Raw genomic sequence first — 15,191 nt, forward strand, 5'->3', positions numbered from 1 at the left:
TGTTTATCTCTGTCACTCACACATACAGAGACACTGACATCATCTGTCACACACTCACTGAAATATTCTCCGGTGAACCATTCAACCAAACAAATTCATCGCTAATGAACTCAGAGGTAACTTTTATTGTTACATGGACACCAATGCATGACTGATATTTTTCGACAACAAGACAATCGATGGAACTGTGTGTGTGAAATTGACTGTCAGGTTCTTACTCTCAGTGTGAAATGTTTCAAATCGTTGAGACACAAAGCCACAGTTTGCAGACTAAGTACAAACTCGCGTCTCTTTGCATTTACATAAAATCACTTGTGAACACAAATATGAAAACACTTCCACTTTTGGTACATATACAATGTATATGAAAGCATATAGGCTTATATAACAAAAATGTATAAAGTAACAAACAAATAAATGGGGTCAGTCAGTAAGAGGAAATTTTAATACTGCAAAATATGCATTAAATTTATCCAAAGTTACAGTAAAGGCATTTTATAAAAGATTTCTATTTCAAATAAGTGCTATATAAATGTCAATAAATCAAAAAATTATTGAAACAAATGTATAAAAAAAAATATTAATTGAGCAGCACAGTTGTTGTCAACATTGATAATACAAAAGTTTCTTGAGCTGCAAATCAGCATATTAAAATGATTTCTGAAGGATCGTGTGACTCTGAAGACTGGAATAATGGCTGCTGAAAATTCAGCTTTGCATCACAGGAATTAATTACATTTAAAATATATTAAAATAGAAAACAGTTTTTTAAACTGCAAAAGTATTTAAAGGGGTCCTATTATGCTCTTTTACAAAGTCTTGATTTTGTTTTGGGGGTGTACTAGAACATGCTCTCATGCTTGGTGGTTCGAAAAAACGCATTATTTTTGCTCCGTCTTTCAACAAAAACTTTTGGGCGAATCCGGCACTGTACTCCCTCGTGTTGTGGAAGCTGTCCTCAGTAAAATGCGCAGCACACAATAGCAAATTGGGGTTATAATGCTCAGGAACAGAGTAACAGCGTTTCAGGCGGTCGCGCACCGGACGAGAAGCGCAGCTTTTTTCGATTTCGATATTTTTCGATATCGATACCGATACCAATACCTTGACTTCGATACCGGTTCCTGAACGATACTTTTTTCGATACCAATTTTATGTAAAATTAAAAAAGTGAAAAAGCATAATAGGACCCCTTTAATAATATTAGTTGTTGTTTTTTTAAATCAAATAAATGCAGACTTGGTGAATATAAAAGACCTATTTCAAAAATATAAAAAAATTACCAACCTCAAACTTTTCCACAAGATATATATGGCAAAAAAATAACTTGGCTGTTATGATCATCTGATCATGGGTGGCGCATCTGAAATCACATGATCCCAAGAACAACAGCAAATATTCCTTACATATTTACACATTATAACATATTAACAGATTATACAGAAGTTGAAATAAATATGAATTAAAGACACAAAGCAGCTATTTGATGGAAAAAAATTAATTTGCTACAATAAGTTTAATAACTATACACATGATTTTCAGTGGCATGTTATCAAGGTAAGCCAAAATAAAGTGAGTAGGCATAGCGATACTCGAACTCACCCAAAGAAAAAGGGAATAAAGAGGTATGGCAGCCAAGGCGACATTTCCAATCACCCTCCTGCCAGGCTGCAGTCTGTGCTCACACACACTCATCACAACTTCTCACATACTAGTTTTCACAAGAACACAAGGGAGCCTTTACGTGTATTCTCAAGTGTGTGTTAATATCGCTTTCACTTGAGTGGGGATCGCCGCATAGTATGTGTGTGTGAGTGTCTGTAAGAAAGAGGATGTCCCCTATTGTGTAAAGTGATATGAATCATTTTTGTAAGTGTTGAGAGAAAGTGTGTGTGTGTGTGTGTGTGTGTTTGGTGCAGTGATAACTCCTGATGAGACTCAAGGAGCTTTTCCGAACACACACACACACACACACACGGTTTAGCTGGAGGGGATGTTAGCAGTCAACTCATGGCAGGAGAGAATGAGAGCAGGACGGAGAGATTAAAGAGCTTACTCACCACAATCTGTACACAGAGAGAGAAAGAAAGAGGGATGGAAGGATGAATGAGAGGTGTGGAGGACACTTCAGACCTCTTTAACTTCATTGTGTAACTTCAACTACTTTATCCCAAATTTGAAATACTTTACCCTGACTTCAAAATGTTAAACAAGAAAACACAACTTCAATATTTATTAGGTGAAAAACAAGATTGTATCTTACTAGCAGCAAGATACATTGATGCCTGTCACAAAAAGAGGGAGGAGTCAACAAATCAGTGATGCGCCTACACACCACACATTGAATTATAAATTGTTCGTAGAATTCTAAAATGTTAATTTGTTTTACTTTTTAAATGTATATACTTGCATGTTTTTGTTGCATATATATCTGTTCTAGATTCAATGTAAACACTATGCTTTGGCAATACATTGTAACAATTGTCATGCCAATAAAGCACATATTGAATTGAATTGAATTGAATTGAGAGAGAGAGAGAGAGAAATAGAAGAAACATCGAGATACAGAGGGCAGTTTCATCTGACCTTGAAAAGTTTTGATTCAGTAAATCTTCTAAGTGAAGCTAGTGCACACACTGAAGCAATAACACTGAGCCTAACATTCAGTGTTGACCTCTGCACTTTGACTTGCACACATGGGATCATGATTCTGCTTTGATCCTGTAACCCTAACAGAAGTTATTACTAATAACAGATGAGAGTATGTGACCCCTCTATACACAGCCAACAGGCCATCCGCCTATATTTCTGTTTGTGCCAAATTGAGCTTATCGTAAAGATTTCCTTTTAAGAGAAGATACATATTTACTGTTTTAGGGTTTAAACCTCAAACGTTTCCACACTCAACTTTTTTTCCACAGTAAAGTTTATGGTTTCAAATATGAAAGCCTCAAATTTCTCTCCTTGTAGTCAATAAAATTTTCAGCTTTAGTGTTCAAACATTTACTCTTTTGCCTATTTTAGTGCTACAACCTCAACTCTACTGGCTTGTTTACAGTTTCAGTACCCTGTCACAAGCGTCACTGTAAAATTTCATATTTCAGTTTTAAAACAAACATCTATGCTTGCTTACAATACAATTTTAAGTTTTTTAAGAAGCTTAGTTTTTAATAGCTTTACAGTTCAAGTGCAAAACCTCAACTCTACTAGCTTGTTTACAGTTTTAGTGCCCTTTGTTGCAAGTTTACCGTAAAATTTCGGTTTTAAAACAAATATTTCAGCTAATTTATAGTACAGTTTACATTTTTTAAGAAGCTTAGTTTACAATAAATTTACAATTTAAGTGGTAAAAACACAACCATACACCGCTCAACCTTACTCTGACATCCGCTGAGAGCGAGAGAAGCTTCTAGAGTTGATTATCCTGTTGCATGTGTGCAGAAGAATTGCGGAGGATTTGGAAATAAAACCCACATCTCTGTCCATCTGTTGGATTTCAAAGCATACAATGTCAAAGGAGACAGGGTAAAGACAAGATACCTGCATGTGGGTGAGAGGGGGAAGGAGGGTGTTTTTTTCCTGTGCCTCTGCTTGTCTTTTTGAAAAGGGCAGAGGACTCTGCAGCCTCTGAACTCCCACAGAAAAGCAAGAGAGCTACTTTTATTCTGAACTCAACAGACATCAAATCTAGCACAAGAACACTCCACTGTCTAACACCCCACACACTTCAACACTGTACACCCACAAGAGATAAAGCCCAAACTCTAAAGTTTCACTCCAACACTTTATTAGAAGATATGTTTGTGGTATAAACCCCAAATCCTCTGCAAAGACAGTGAAAATCTGCCTTGTCGAATTAGAAAAGATTTTAACAAAATAAGAAGGATCATAAAAACTTTTTCATTTAGTACTGTCCTAAATAAGCCGTTTCACACACAGATGTTTAGTCCACAAGACAAAATAATAACTACTTTCACACAAATAAGCCAATTCAAAAATATACACACTCTTGAATTTTAATACTGTGTTGTCATTTTTTAAGAAGCTTAGTTTACAATAAATTTACAATTTAAGTGGTAAAAACACAGCCATACTGGCTTGTTTACAGTTTTAGGGTCCTTCAAAAGTTTAGTGTAAATTTCAATGTTTCCGTTGTAAACATTTTGACATTTTAAACAAATTTAAAAATTAATGCTCAAATATATAAATAATTTGCTGGTTTAAAGTACAGTTTAGAATTTGAGCTACAACTTCAACACTACTGTCTTGTTTACAGCTTTAGTATCCTTTCTACCTAGTTCACTGCAAAGTTTACAATTTTAGGTAAGTCTAAACAATATCTGCTGGGACTGAGAGGCTACAGATGGAAGGACAGGACAAAATTTTACTTGATATGTTTAATCTTGATCTTAAATCCGACTAAACTGAAATCAGCTGATGGACACAGATACTGCAGTACCAATAGGTTTTCATTTGTGTTCATTAGTAAAAGTGATTCCTCCCGTAATTCCCTAATTAGTGGGTGTGTTTGTAACCTCCATAGAGCCAGTGTGGGGTCAGAGCTGCCAAATACCTTCCTGCTCTGCAAACACCCGAAGAACAACACCAATCTGAGCTGACTGGAGCTAAAGGTGAGAAGAGGACGACGTGATAGAGCAACACACCGCTCAACCTTACTCTGACATCCGCTGAGAGCGAGAGAAGCTTCTAGAGTTGATTATCCTGTTGCATGTGTGCAGAAGAATTGCGGAGGATTTGGAAATAAAACCCACATCTCTGTCCATCTGTTGGATTTCAAAGCATACAATGTCAAAGGAGACAGGGTAAAGACAAGATACCTGCATGTGGGTGAGAGGGGGAAGGAGGGTGTTTTTTTCCTGTGCCTCTGCTTGTCTTTTTGAAAAGGGCAGAGGACTCTGCAGCCTCTGAACTCCCACAGAAAAGCAAGAGAGCTACTTTTATTCTGAACTCAACAGACATCAAATCTAGCACAAGAACACTCCACTGTCTAACACCCCACACACTTCAACACTGTACACCCACAAGAGATAAAGCCCAAACTCTAAAGTTTCACTCCAACACTTTATTAGAAGATATGTTTGTGGTATAAACCCCAAATCCTCTGCAAAGACAGTGAAAATCTGCCTTGTCGAATTAGAAAAGATTTTAACAAAATAAGAAGGATCATAAAAACTTTTTCATTTAGTACTGTCCTAAATAAGCCGTTTCACACACAGATGTTTAGTCCACAAGACAAAATAATAACTACTTTCACACAAATAAGCCAATTCAAAAATATACACACTCTTGAATTTTAATACTGTGTTGTTACCTGGATGATGACAGTTTTTATGTTTTGTGATAGTTGTTCATGAGTTCATTGTTTGTCCTGAGCCTTTAAACTGCTCAATGTTCTTCAATAAAGTCCTTTTAATTCTATGGTTTTCTAGCATCTTCTCCATATTTGAACCCTGGACTATATGATCACACTGAGGACAATGGAGGGACACATACACAACTATTATATAAGCTGCAAACATTCAATGAGGCGAATAAAGGAAACACAATGCATTAAGGGGAGTGTAATCTTTCTGAATTGGATCAAGGTAAACTGTAAATTTTTGTCTTTTGTAAAACATTGTAAAAAAAATATTGTATGTAGGTTCTTAAGGGCAATACTAAAAAAAATATGATCTTTAAACAAAATAAAAAAGTATACATCATTCTGTTCAAAGGATCACAAAAAATAACATGCTATTTTATGATCTCTCTTATTTGTTAAAATCATTAACTTTTAGTATGTTCTGCAAGGGAATAAACTTATGAGCAGAACTGTATATATACATAAATTGACACATTTTGATGGTTAAGACGACTCCATTTTAGGATTTCTAATTAAAAACAGCATACTGTCCCTTTTGTTTAGGGGTACAAGAGGGTTTGGTTTCAGTTTTAATAGGTACTTGGATTTGGCATGACCCCAGCAGACTGTATGAGTCACAGTGGATGGGAGTTAGTCCTGCTATTTGAAATTTTGAATTTTTTCCTCTCTGGTTCTATTCAAATCCAGTTCTTTCTTTCAGGACTGAAAACTAGACTAAGGTCAAAGTCAGTGATCTCTTCTGCACCTGATATCTCAGCAGAATGACTCACTGAGTCAGCAGCGTCTATTTGAGCTGACTGTCATGAATATCTAGCATTTTAATTCAACCACAAACGGTAAACACATATCACACAGCAGGATGGATCCATTACCTGAAGGAGGTCAGAAACATCCATGAAGCAGACAATGTTTTAAATAGTTAGAGTTAAAAACTATATTTAAAAATTGGTTGGAACTTGTACTAAATGTATTTTCTTCATTAACAATACTGTCTTGGGCTATATTAATTTAGGCGAAGTTCTGGGTAACACATATAGGTCCTGGTGTTTTGCGATGTTCAAGTCCTCCTGGGAAGCTATTTGCAAGTTAAGAAGCTTTCATTTCAACGTCAAGTGCATTCAAAACATTTTGGATGAAGCAAAATCACTATGTACCCTTTTATAATAAATTTTAAAAAGACAGATGTCCTCACAATGAAAACTACAGCTCCTGAAAGTTTATTTAAAAAAAATATTGTTTATTGTTACCTTAATGTCCAGCACCTAATCTCAATTCAGGTTTTGGTGTACACATCTATTTTGTAGTTTATAATGTACATATATATATATATATATATATATATATATAAACAAACAACACAGCAATTTTTTATCTCTACTTCTACAAAATGATGAACAATGAATGCATATTAGGTGTATTTTCTTTCTTATGTTTTATTCAATTTAGGAAGGTGAACTTAATATACTACATATGCTATCATAATAGTATAAATGCTATAGGATTTTGTACATGCATTTTTCATTGTAAATGAAAAAAACCCCACTAATTTCACACTTTACATACTCTGTATCTATCCTCCATGTTTTCAGGGCTCAAAGAAAATCCAGAATTTGTAATTACGTCATTGTGGTAGCAGCATTCATGTGCATTCAACTCGTAAATACAATCTTTCCAACTTGACTTTAACATGACATGACATCTGCTTCATGAAGCCTAAATCTTTTTGCAGCTGTGATGTATCACTTGAGCTAAATCTATAGCTAACAAAAAGCATTCACTAAATTCAGCTCAAGTCTACCGTTAAACCTGTAAAATCAGCCATCTGTCGAGTAAGAAAAGTATTTGATTCCGAACCCCGCTAATGAAGTAACGGCCACTGTTTTAGACTTCATTAAAATGTAATAATGTTTTTAAGTGTTAGTGCAGAGAGATCTGGCAACAGTATGAATCTGCTGGAGAGGTTGCAGGGGTTCAAAGTGGGGCAGAGGAACCAAAACTCTACAGATGTGACTGTTGCTTAGGAACAGAACATTCCATGCCTGATCCACTCACGACAGGTCTCCGTATAAGCACACAAATACAGTCACATGCAGATGAAAGCATGCCATGCCCACACACTGGCCCCCTACACACGTTTGTGTGTGTATATATGTAAAGTATGTCTTATTAGCGAAGGCAGCTGCTGCTTTGCTAATTAACTCTATTGTTAAAGGATAGAAGGGCTATCACATACAGTCATTATAAAAGAAAAACAAATAAAAAGGGGAGAAATAAAGCAAGCAGGAGTGACAGAAAGACTCATGGATGCATTAGAAGGTGACTAAAGTTGCTGGCAGACAGAGGTGCATGCTGAACAAGATTACATAACGGCAGCTGGGGTCCTCCTCCTCTCTCACATTGTCATTAAAATCGGATTACATGTGCAGAGAACAAACACTTTAAGACCACTGCAACAGATCGAGGAGAAAGGAGAACACAGACAGACAGACAGATAGACAGATAGATAGATAGAAATACAGATGAATAGACAGGTATGTACACAGAATGACAACCAGATGATAAATCGAGAATCAGGAAAGTAGACAGATTGTTTAAACTTAGCATAAACAAACATATATTCAAACATATATATTATAACATATATTCCGTTTTACGGATGGACGGACGGACGGACAGACAGACAGATAGACTGATAAATGGAAATACAGATGAATAGACATGTATGTAGACAGAATGACAACCAGATGATAAATCGGGAATCAGGAAAGTAGACGGATTGTTTAACCTTAGCATAAACATATATTCAAATAAATTTGTATTATCATAGAAAGACAGAATGATATATAGAACAAATGGGTAGAATGACAAATAGATAGAATGAACGACAGATAGAGCCATAGATGGATAGAACCAATGATGGAATGACAGACTGACAGACAGATAGAACGTCAGACAGACAGAGAGAACGTCAGACAGACAGAACGTCAGACAGACAGATAGAACTTCAGACAGAATGACCGACCGACCGACCAACCGACAGATAGATAGATAGATAGATACAGTGGGTACGGAAAGTATTCAGACCCCCTTAAATTTTTCACTCTTTGTTATATTGCAGCCATTTGCTAAAATCATTTAAGTTAATTTTTTTTCCTCATTAATGTACACACAGCACCCCATATTGACAGAAAAACACAGAATTGTTACTTTCCGTACCCACTGTAGATAGATAGATGACACTACAAGCAATAAGAAGTGATGCCCTCTAACTAACCTCCAGCTGGAACAGATGTTCTCTTTACCTCTAACCCAGCACATCATAATGAGCATGTAGACACTCACGCACACATCTTCAACTGTCATTCAGGGTTTTCCAGAAACAGACGGTGAAAAGAACAAACTGTTTCTGTGTGTTCGGACACAAGTAAACAGAAGCTGATATGAGCTTACGTGACACCTCACAGAGGTGAGAAGCCTACGAGGCAGTCATGGGCTGTAATGTGACGTGACATGTGGCCAAGTATGGTGACCCGTACTCGGAATTAGTGCTCTGCATTTAACCCATCCAAAGTGCACACACACAGCAGTGAGAGCGCTGTACATTCACTCCCCACACCTACAATCCCTGCCGGTACGAGACTCGAACCCGCAACCTTTGGGTTACGAGTCCGACTATCTTGTTTGGATTATGTTTGGATCACATCTTGTAAATAAACTGCACTTGGGTTACGCTCGCCTTCAATGGACTGAATCTTTACATGGGCATTGAGCTGCTAAAGTAATGATACTATAACCGTGACAGTAATGCTTATTAAAGAATACACAATCAAAGAGTGTTTAATGAGAAATAGACATTTATGAGCATAAACAAAGCCTTTGTACTAGAATTGTGGTGGACTTCTATTTAAAAAAAATCTAGTGATTCTGCAAAATGGTGCAGGAGGGATTTTCATTATATAACTCAAACCCTTTCCTAAATCACACATACACAAACAGTTTTCTTTCATGTGCATCCGCTGCCCCATTTATCGAAGGAGAGCCCATTTATCATGCGAGCCCCGTTGCCCGGGTAACCCAGTTAATATTCCAGACATGAGTCAGAGAGAGAGAAAGAAAGAAAGAAAGAGAGAAAGTGAGAGGAATTCTCCCTGATCTGCAAACAAATAAGCAACACAGTTAGAGGTCCAACACACAAAGCCAGGTTTCCTACAAGGTCACATAAGGCATATGTGTACTCAAGATCACACTTATGCATAATACAGTGTACATACAAAAAAAAACATGAATATAATACCCAAAACAGGATCCAACCCACAAAAACACACAGCACACACTTACATATGTACACAAAATGCATATTTTTACAAAATCAAACACATTAAACTATATTGTATGCTTGTACTAATATATATATACAAAAATATTAAGCAGAACAACTGTTTTTAAAATTGATAATAATAACAACACTTTCTTTCCGAGCAACATGTCAGCATATTAGAATGATTTCTAAATGACCGTGCAACACTGAAGACTAAATGGAATAAATTACACTTTAAAAAATATCAAAATTTTAAAAAAGTTATTTTAATTTGTAATATTTCAAAAAACACAGAAAACATATTTAAAAGATCACCATGAAAACAACAAAACACATTATATTCTTATATTTATAATGTATATACAACAAAAACAATGGTTCAACACACAAAACTTTCCACACAAACGCTCATTTAACTGGCAAAAATATATTTTTACAAAAATTGCATCACTATATTCTTATGCTTAAACTGTACAAAATGCAAAGCATTGTATGTATATAACAAAAAAAAACAAGGTCCAACACAAAAAAGGCCACATTACACAATGATATAATAGCAAACTCATTTAACTACCAAAAATGAATTTTTTTCCCCAAGATATCACACAAAAATATAGTAAAATGCCCTATATTCTTATGCATTTATAGCATGCCAACAAATTGCATTCAAATAACCAAAGCATGACAGATTTTCCCACTTGAGCACAACACTGGGCAAGCACACACAACTCGCTCACATGCAACCCAATTCTTCATTCAATTTTTCCAACTTTCATTCATAAACTGCAGAGGTTGTGATGGGGAAGGGGGGGGGGGGGTAACCCCCACATGACTGCAGTACCTTCCAGCAGCATTGACTCCTCTCAGCCAATCAGAAAGCAGAGGGAGAGGAAGGAAGATCAAAACAGGCTGGGCGGTGCCAAGGAGAAACCGCATAACACCGCAGCCTTTCCTTCCCCCACCATTCATTCATCTGCGCCATTCTTTCATTCATCCCTTCACTGATTCATTCATTAATTCGCGTTAACACAGCTACAGCTGATCTGGACCGCAGGGCTCGCTCTCAACACGGTGCAGTTCGGGTTCAGAATGTGTTACGTGTCTCTGGGGGGTAATGAATGCCGAGAGCGAGAGAAAAAGAGACACTCGCAGTGTGAAGCGAGCGCTGACTCACACTCATTCTGACTGATAGTGACTCATGATTTCTCTATTCAGGACGGTTCATTCAAAACTCAATTGCCTCAAACTCTTCGGGACTTCACTGAAGATGAAATGTGATTGTTCTGACGCACAACAAAGAACAGTTGAAAGCTTCTCTTTTTCTTTGTTAGCTTGTTCACTGCAGTAGGGTTCAGCAGTGAAACCAATAGCAACCAAGAGAGAGTGTGAATGGGGGGACCCTGTTGATAGTACGCTGGTATGACTTCAATGACCACCCTCACACCTCTCTCCTCTATCTTTGCTCTTTCCATTCTGTCAGCAATGACTCTAATGAATGTGAGTTTGCCCACTGAGTGGGGAAAAAAAAACACTTGAGAAGACATGCTAGAAATACAGACACTAATACACATGTATATACAACATTAAAGGAATGCTCTGTGTTTATCAACAACATATCAAATTCAGTCACATTACTGAACTATGAGTGCCAAACAGAATTGCACGATCATTTCAACATACACAAGTGTCCATCCTTGCATACAGTTTAATCAGGTCATTAATTAAAGGGGTCATATGATGCAATTTCATTTTTTCCTTTCTCTTTGGAGTGTTACAAGCTCTTCCACCAAAAACAGGACCATTTTTCAGGACCATTTTCACTCCCTCACTAACCATAAAACTAAACACAGTTTTTGCTACTATACCTTTAAGACTATATGTAAATGACCTGTTATGCTCAAATAAGCTCCACATGCTAGCACAGTTTACACATCGTTCATCAGGGCGAGCCAAATTGCTGAACAGACATTGATATGCAAATGTAGAGGCGGTTGTGCCATCAAAACCATGACCATTTTTAGTGACTGAACCGTTTTCACATCTTTGTTTCCATTAATGGTCCATTTTCACATACGCATACAGGTCAAGAGCAAGATGGGATCTGAACTGCCTTTCTCTGTGACAGAATCTGCTAACGTTAACTGCAGGGATTCCACTTCTCCTCACGCAACAAACCGTTACACAACCACAGAAACTTGAGACACATGCAGCCTTAACAGCCTGTTCAGGAATCTGCCCTGAGCCACTGCATTATGGGTAAAGGAGGACACTTATGTTTTTGTGGCAGTATCCTTGAGCATGGAAAAATAAAAGACGAAGATGATGAAAGAGCTTGATGGAGAGAGACATTTCATAACCAAAGAATCCATGTAAATTATAACCCAATCCCAAGCAGTTCAGCAGCAATTTAGTGGAAGAAAAACAAAGAGCTCAATGGAGAACAAATATTTAATAACCATATGATGAACAAAGAACTACAATATTCAATTCAGCAGCAATTTAGTGGGAAAAGGGTCATGACTGGAGCATTACATAAAGAAAAAGACGTTTGTTACTTGTCAGAGGTCACAAGTGAAGCACACGAGAGAAGGGTGTGCGTAGGAACTCCTCGCCCTGTTCCCCAGATGAGAAAGGTCACAGAGAGCATAGATGTAGTGTTTGTGAGGGTGGACTGCGGAGGAAACATAATGTGGATGCAGAAAGGGTGTCTGTGTGGGGAGAGAGTTTCCTCACTGAGCTGATGAAATAAAATCTGTTTATCATTAAACACGCACTTCATTGATCCAAGATGCATGAAATAAAGCTCAACATTGACCCACACTAGGCCCTAAACCAATGTGCTTTCATTACGCCACTTTAAGTGCGTGAATGGTGGCTGATTGATTGGTAATTGGATTGAGATATAGCTGAACAGGAGCTTGTGTCATTGCAATGAAGAACAGATCTAGACCTCAGAGTGCATGTCAGAGGTCCACACTCATCTCTAGCGGAATACTGTGAGTGAACTGACCAATACTGCCCCCTTGAGTCTGACTATAACACTGCAGCTACAGTAAATGTAGTAAATGCATTATTATTATGCGTTACAGCGCTGCAGAATGCTCAACACAAATAATTCACCTCATTGTTTGTCCACCAGACATTATCTTTCAAATAACAAAAGCTGGAAGTGTGAATGTTGATATTGCACCAAGAAACCAAGGTTCCTTGTCTAGGCCAACCAGATGATAGGAAATAATTTTTAAGCTTCTCCATGAGAAGTTTTCATCATATTTTGTAGGTTCCTTTGGAGAAACCTGGGGTTACATGCTTTAAAAAAGCTGTAAAAGCAAGGATGGTCATAGGTTCAAACCCTGGAAGGAGTTCCCACATAACCAATATGCCCCTGAGCAAGCCTTAATCCCAGGATACCCCAAGCAGGACATTTCTGTAGGTCTTGTACTGTCTTGAGTATAAAAATAATCTGCTAAAATAACCAATATCAGGAGAATTATAATATAAGTCCTTAACTAAAAATGTTACCAACCTAAATGTAACCATTAAACAACCACCACCTTGCTATTTGAAGACATAGCAACGAATAACTGTTCAATAAATTACTGTTCAGGATACATGCTTAAACCACATTTTATCATAATTTGCTCATTATAGATACACCTAGTAAGTTTTTTATTATTATTTGGTTCTTTATCATCTCAACAGTACCAGTAGTTTTGGATTGCACTGCACTGTGACTAGACTGTTGTACACGACTGAAAGCATTGTTTTAAAAAAACAGATTTTTCTTATTAATATTAGTAGTAGTTTGGTCAATTGCATGATGCAGCATGTGTCTGGCTCATAAGAGAGTGACACGCTCCATGTAGATTAAAATAGATTTACTAGAAGACTAATAGGGCTTATGTCATTGAACTCCATTTTAATGTTATTTCTGCAAAGTGGCACTTATTTCTTTATTTCAAGTTGGCAATAAATAAATAAATAAATAAAATGCTGGGTATACCTTTAAAGTAATAGTTCACCCAAAAACGAAAATTTGCTGAAAATTTACTCACCCTGAGGCCATCCAAGATGTAGATGAGTTTGTTTCTTCATCTGATCAGATTTGGAGAATTTTACATCTCTTGCTCAGCAATGGATCCTCTGCAGTGAATGGGTGCCGTCAGAATGAGCATTCAAAAATCTGATAAAAACATCTCAGTAATTCACCAGTAATCGACATGACATTTATTCATCCACTTTGGAGTCGTGGATTTCTGAGAAGCTGTTTGGACTCTCATTCTGAGGCACCCATTCACTGCAGAGAATCCATTGCTGAGCAAGTGATGTAATGCTAAATTTCCACAAATCTGTTCCAATGAAAAAATAAACTCATCTATATCTTGGATGGCCTGAGAATGAGTGCATTTTAAGCAAATCTTCATTTATTTAAGGCAGATAAAAATTTCTCAAAAATAATGCAGTAGCAACCCCTGCTGACCATTGTGTAATATACACAATGCAACGATATACGATGACTCATAATGCTGATTTTGTTTTCTAAGTGTCTAACTTACCTAGCATCAAAATGTTTTCTTCCGTTCCCACGTGCTGTTTGAGCAGATGTTTAAATTTAGTGAAGTCACCGAACCACTCGAAGCTCTCCTCCGTCCGATACCGCTCATTCCAGTAATTAACATCTTTATATTTGGCGTTAGAGTCCGGAAAATATTCCATCCTGCTATAAAATAGAAATGAAGGTCATACGTGTTATTAAAAGCGTGTTATTAAAACATGCGTTGCTGTCCTATTTGTTGTTGTGATGGTGTGTATAACACCATGACAAGCCCAGTTGTGTCTGGATCAGATCTGTAAATACTTTGCATAATGTTGACTGATTACATGAAACACTAATTTGGTTAAATACGCTTTGGACCACGTCACATAGAAAATTATAAAATAAAATTCGATAAAATAAAACCCGGGCTCTTACCAAGTCAATGTCTTTATCAGTTTTACTGTGAAACATGTGCGTCTAAAACACCGAATAAAAGAACAAAAGAAACTACTAGTGGGTATTTTAAAACAGATCTGTCGGTATTCTGGGTCTAACTTGACAAGACAGCCCACATGTTTTTTTTTCATGCATTCTAACCTCGTGGTCATCATGACGCCAAGAGTGGGAATTTAAAGCAGCACTATGTAACTTTTTCTGTGTTCAAAATTTGCTAAATGTATATAATGAGCGAGTACATCATGAATTCATCTTCCAAACCGCGTTTTTGTCTTATTCCGAATCACTACGGTACACTTATAATAAGTACTTATATTTGGACTATTGTAGCCTGGTCGGGTCGTCACCGCTGCGGAGTAACACATAACTGCGTGAATCGCCATAGACATAAACTTATGGTGTGTTCACACCAGACGCGAAGCGAATATGCACATCGCGTCCCTCGCTCTAGATTACTCGCGGGATGTTTTTCGTGTCACTCGCGCGAATAAAAACAG

General features: G+C 37.1%; 1 protein-coding gene across 2 annotated transcripts in view; it reads right to left on the reverse strand.

Moving 5' to 3' along the window:
• Positions 1–14,841, reverse strand: part of LOC107730435 (endothelin-converting enzyme 2-like) — a 53,553-nt gene extending 38,712 nt beyond the window's left edge. For both annotated transcript variants that reach the window (XM_016541280.1, XM_016541281.1), the window contains exons 1-2: positions 14,674–14,841; positions 14,258–14,421 (exon numbers count right to left, since the gene is read on the reverse strand). In XM_016541280.1, the coding sequence (XP_016396766.1) occupies positions 14,258–14,421; positions 14,674–14,825 (316 nt within the window). In that variant the 5' untranslated portion in view covers positions 14,826–14,841. The remainder of the gene's footprint in view (positions 1–14,257; positions 14,422–14,673) is intronic.
• Positions 14,842–15,191: the final 350 nt, after the last annotated feature.

Source organism: Sinocyclocheilus rhinocerous, unplaced genomic scaffold (assembly GCF_001515625.1).
Source record: "Sinocyclocheilus rhinocerous isolate Xijiao unplaced genomic scaffold, SAMN03320098_v1.1 scaffold1780, whole genome shotgun sequence".
NCBI classification, from domain to species: Eukaryota; Metazoa; Chordata; class Actinopteri; order Cypriniformes; family Cyprinidae; genus Sinocyclocheilus; species Sinocyclocheilus rhinocerous.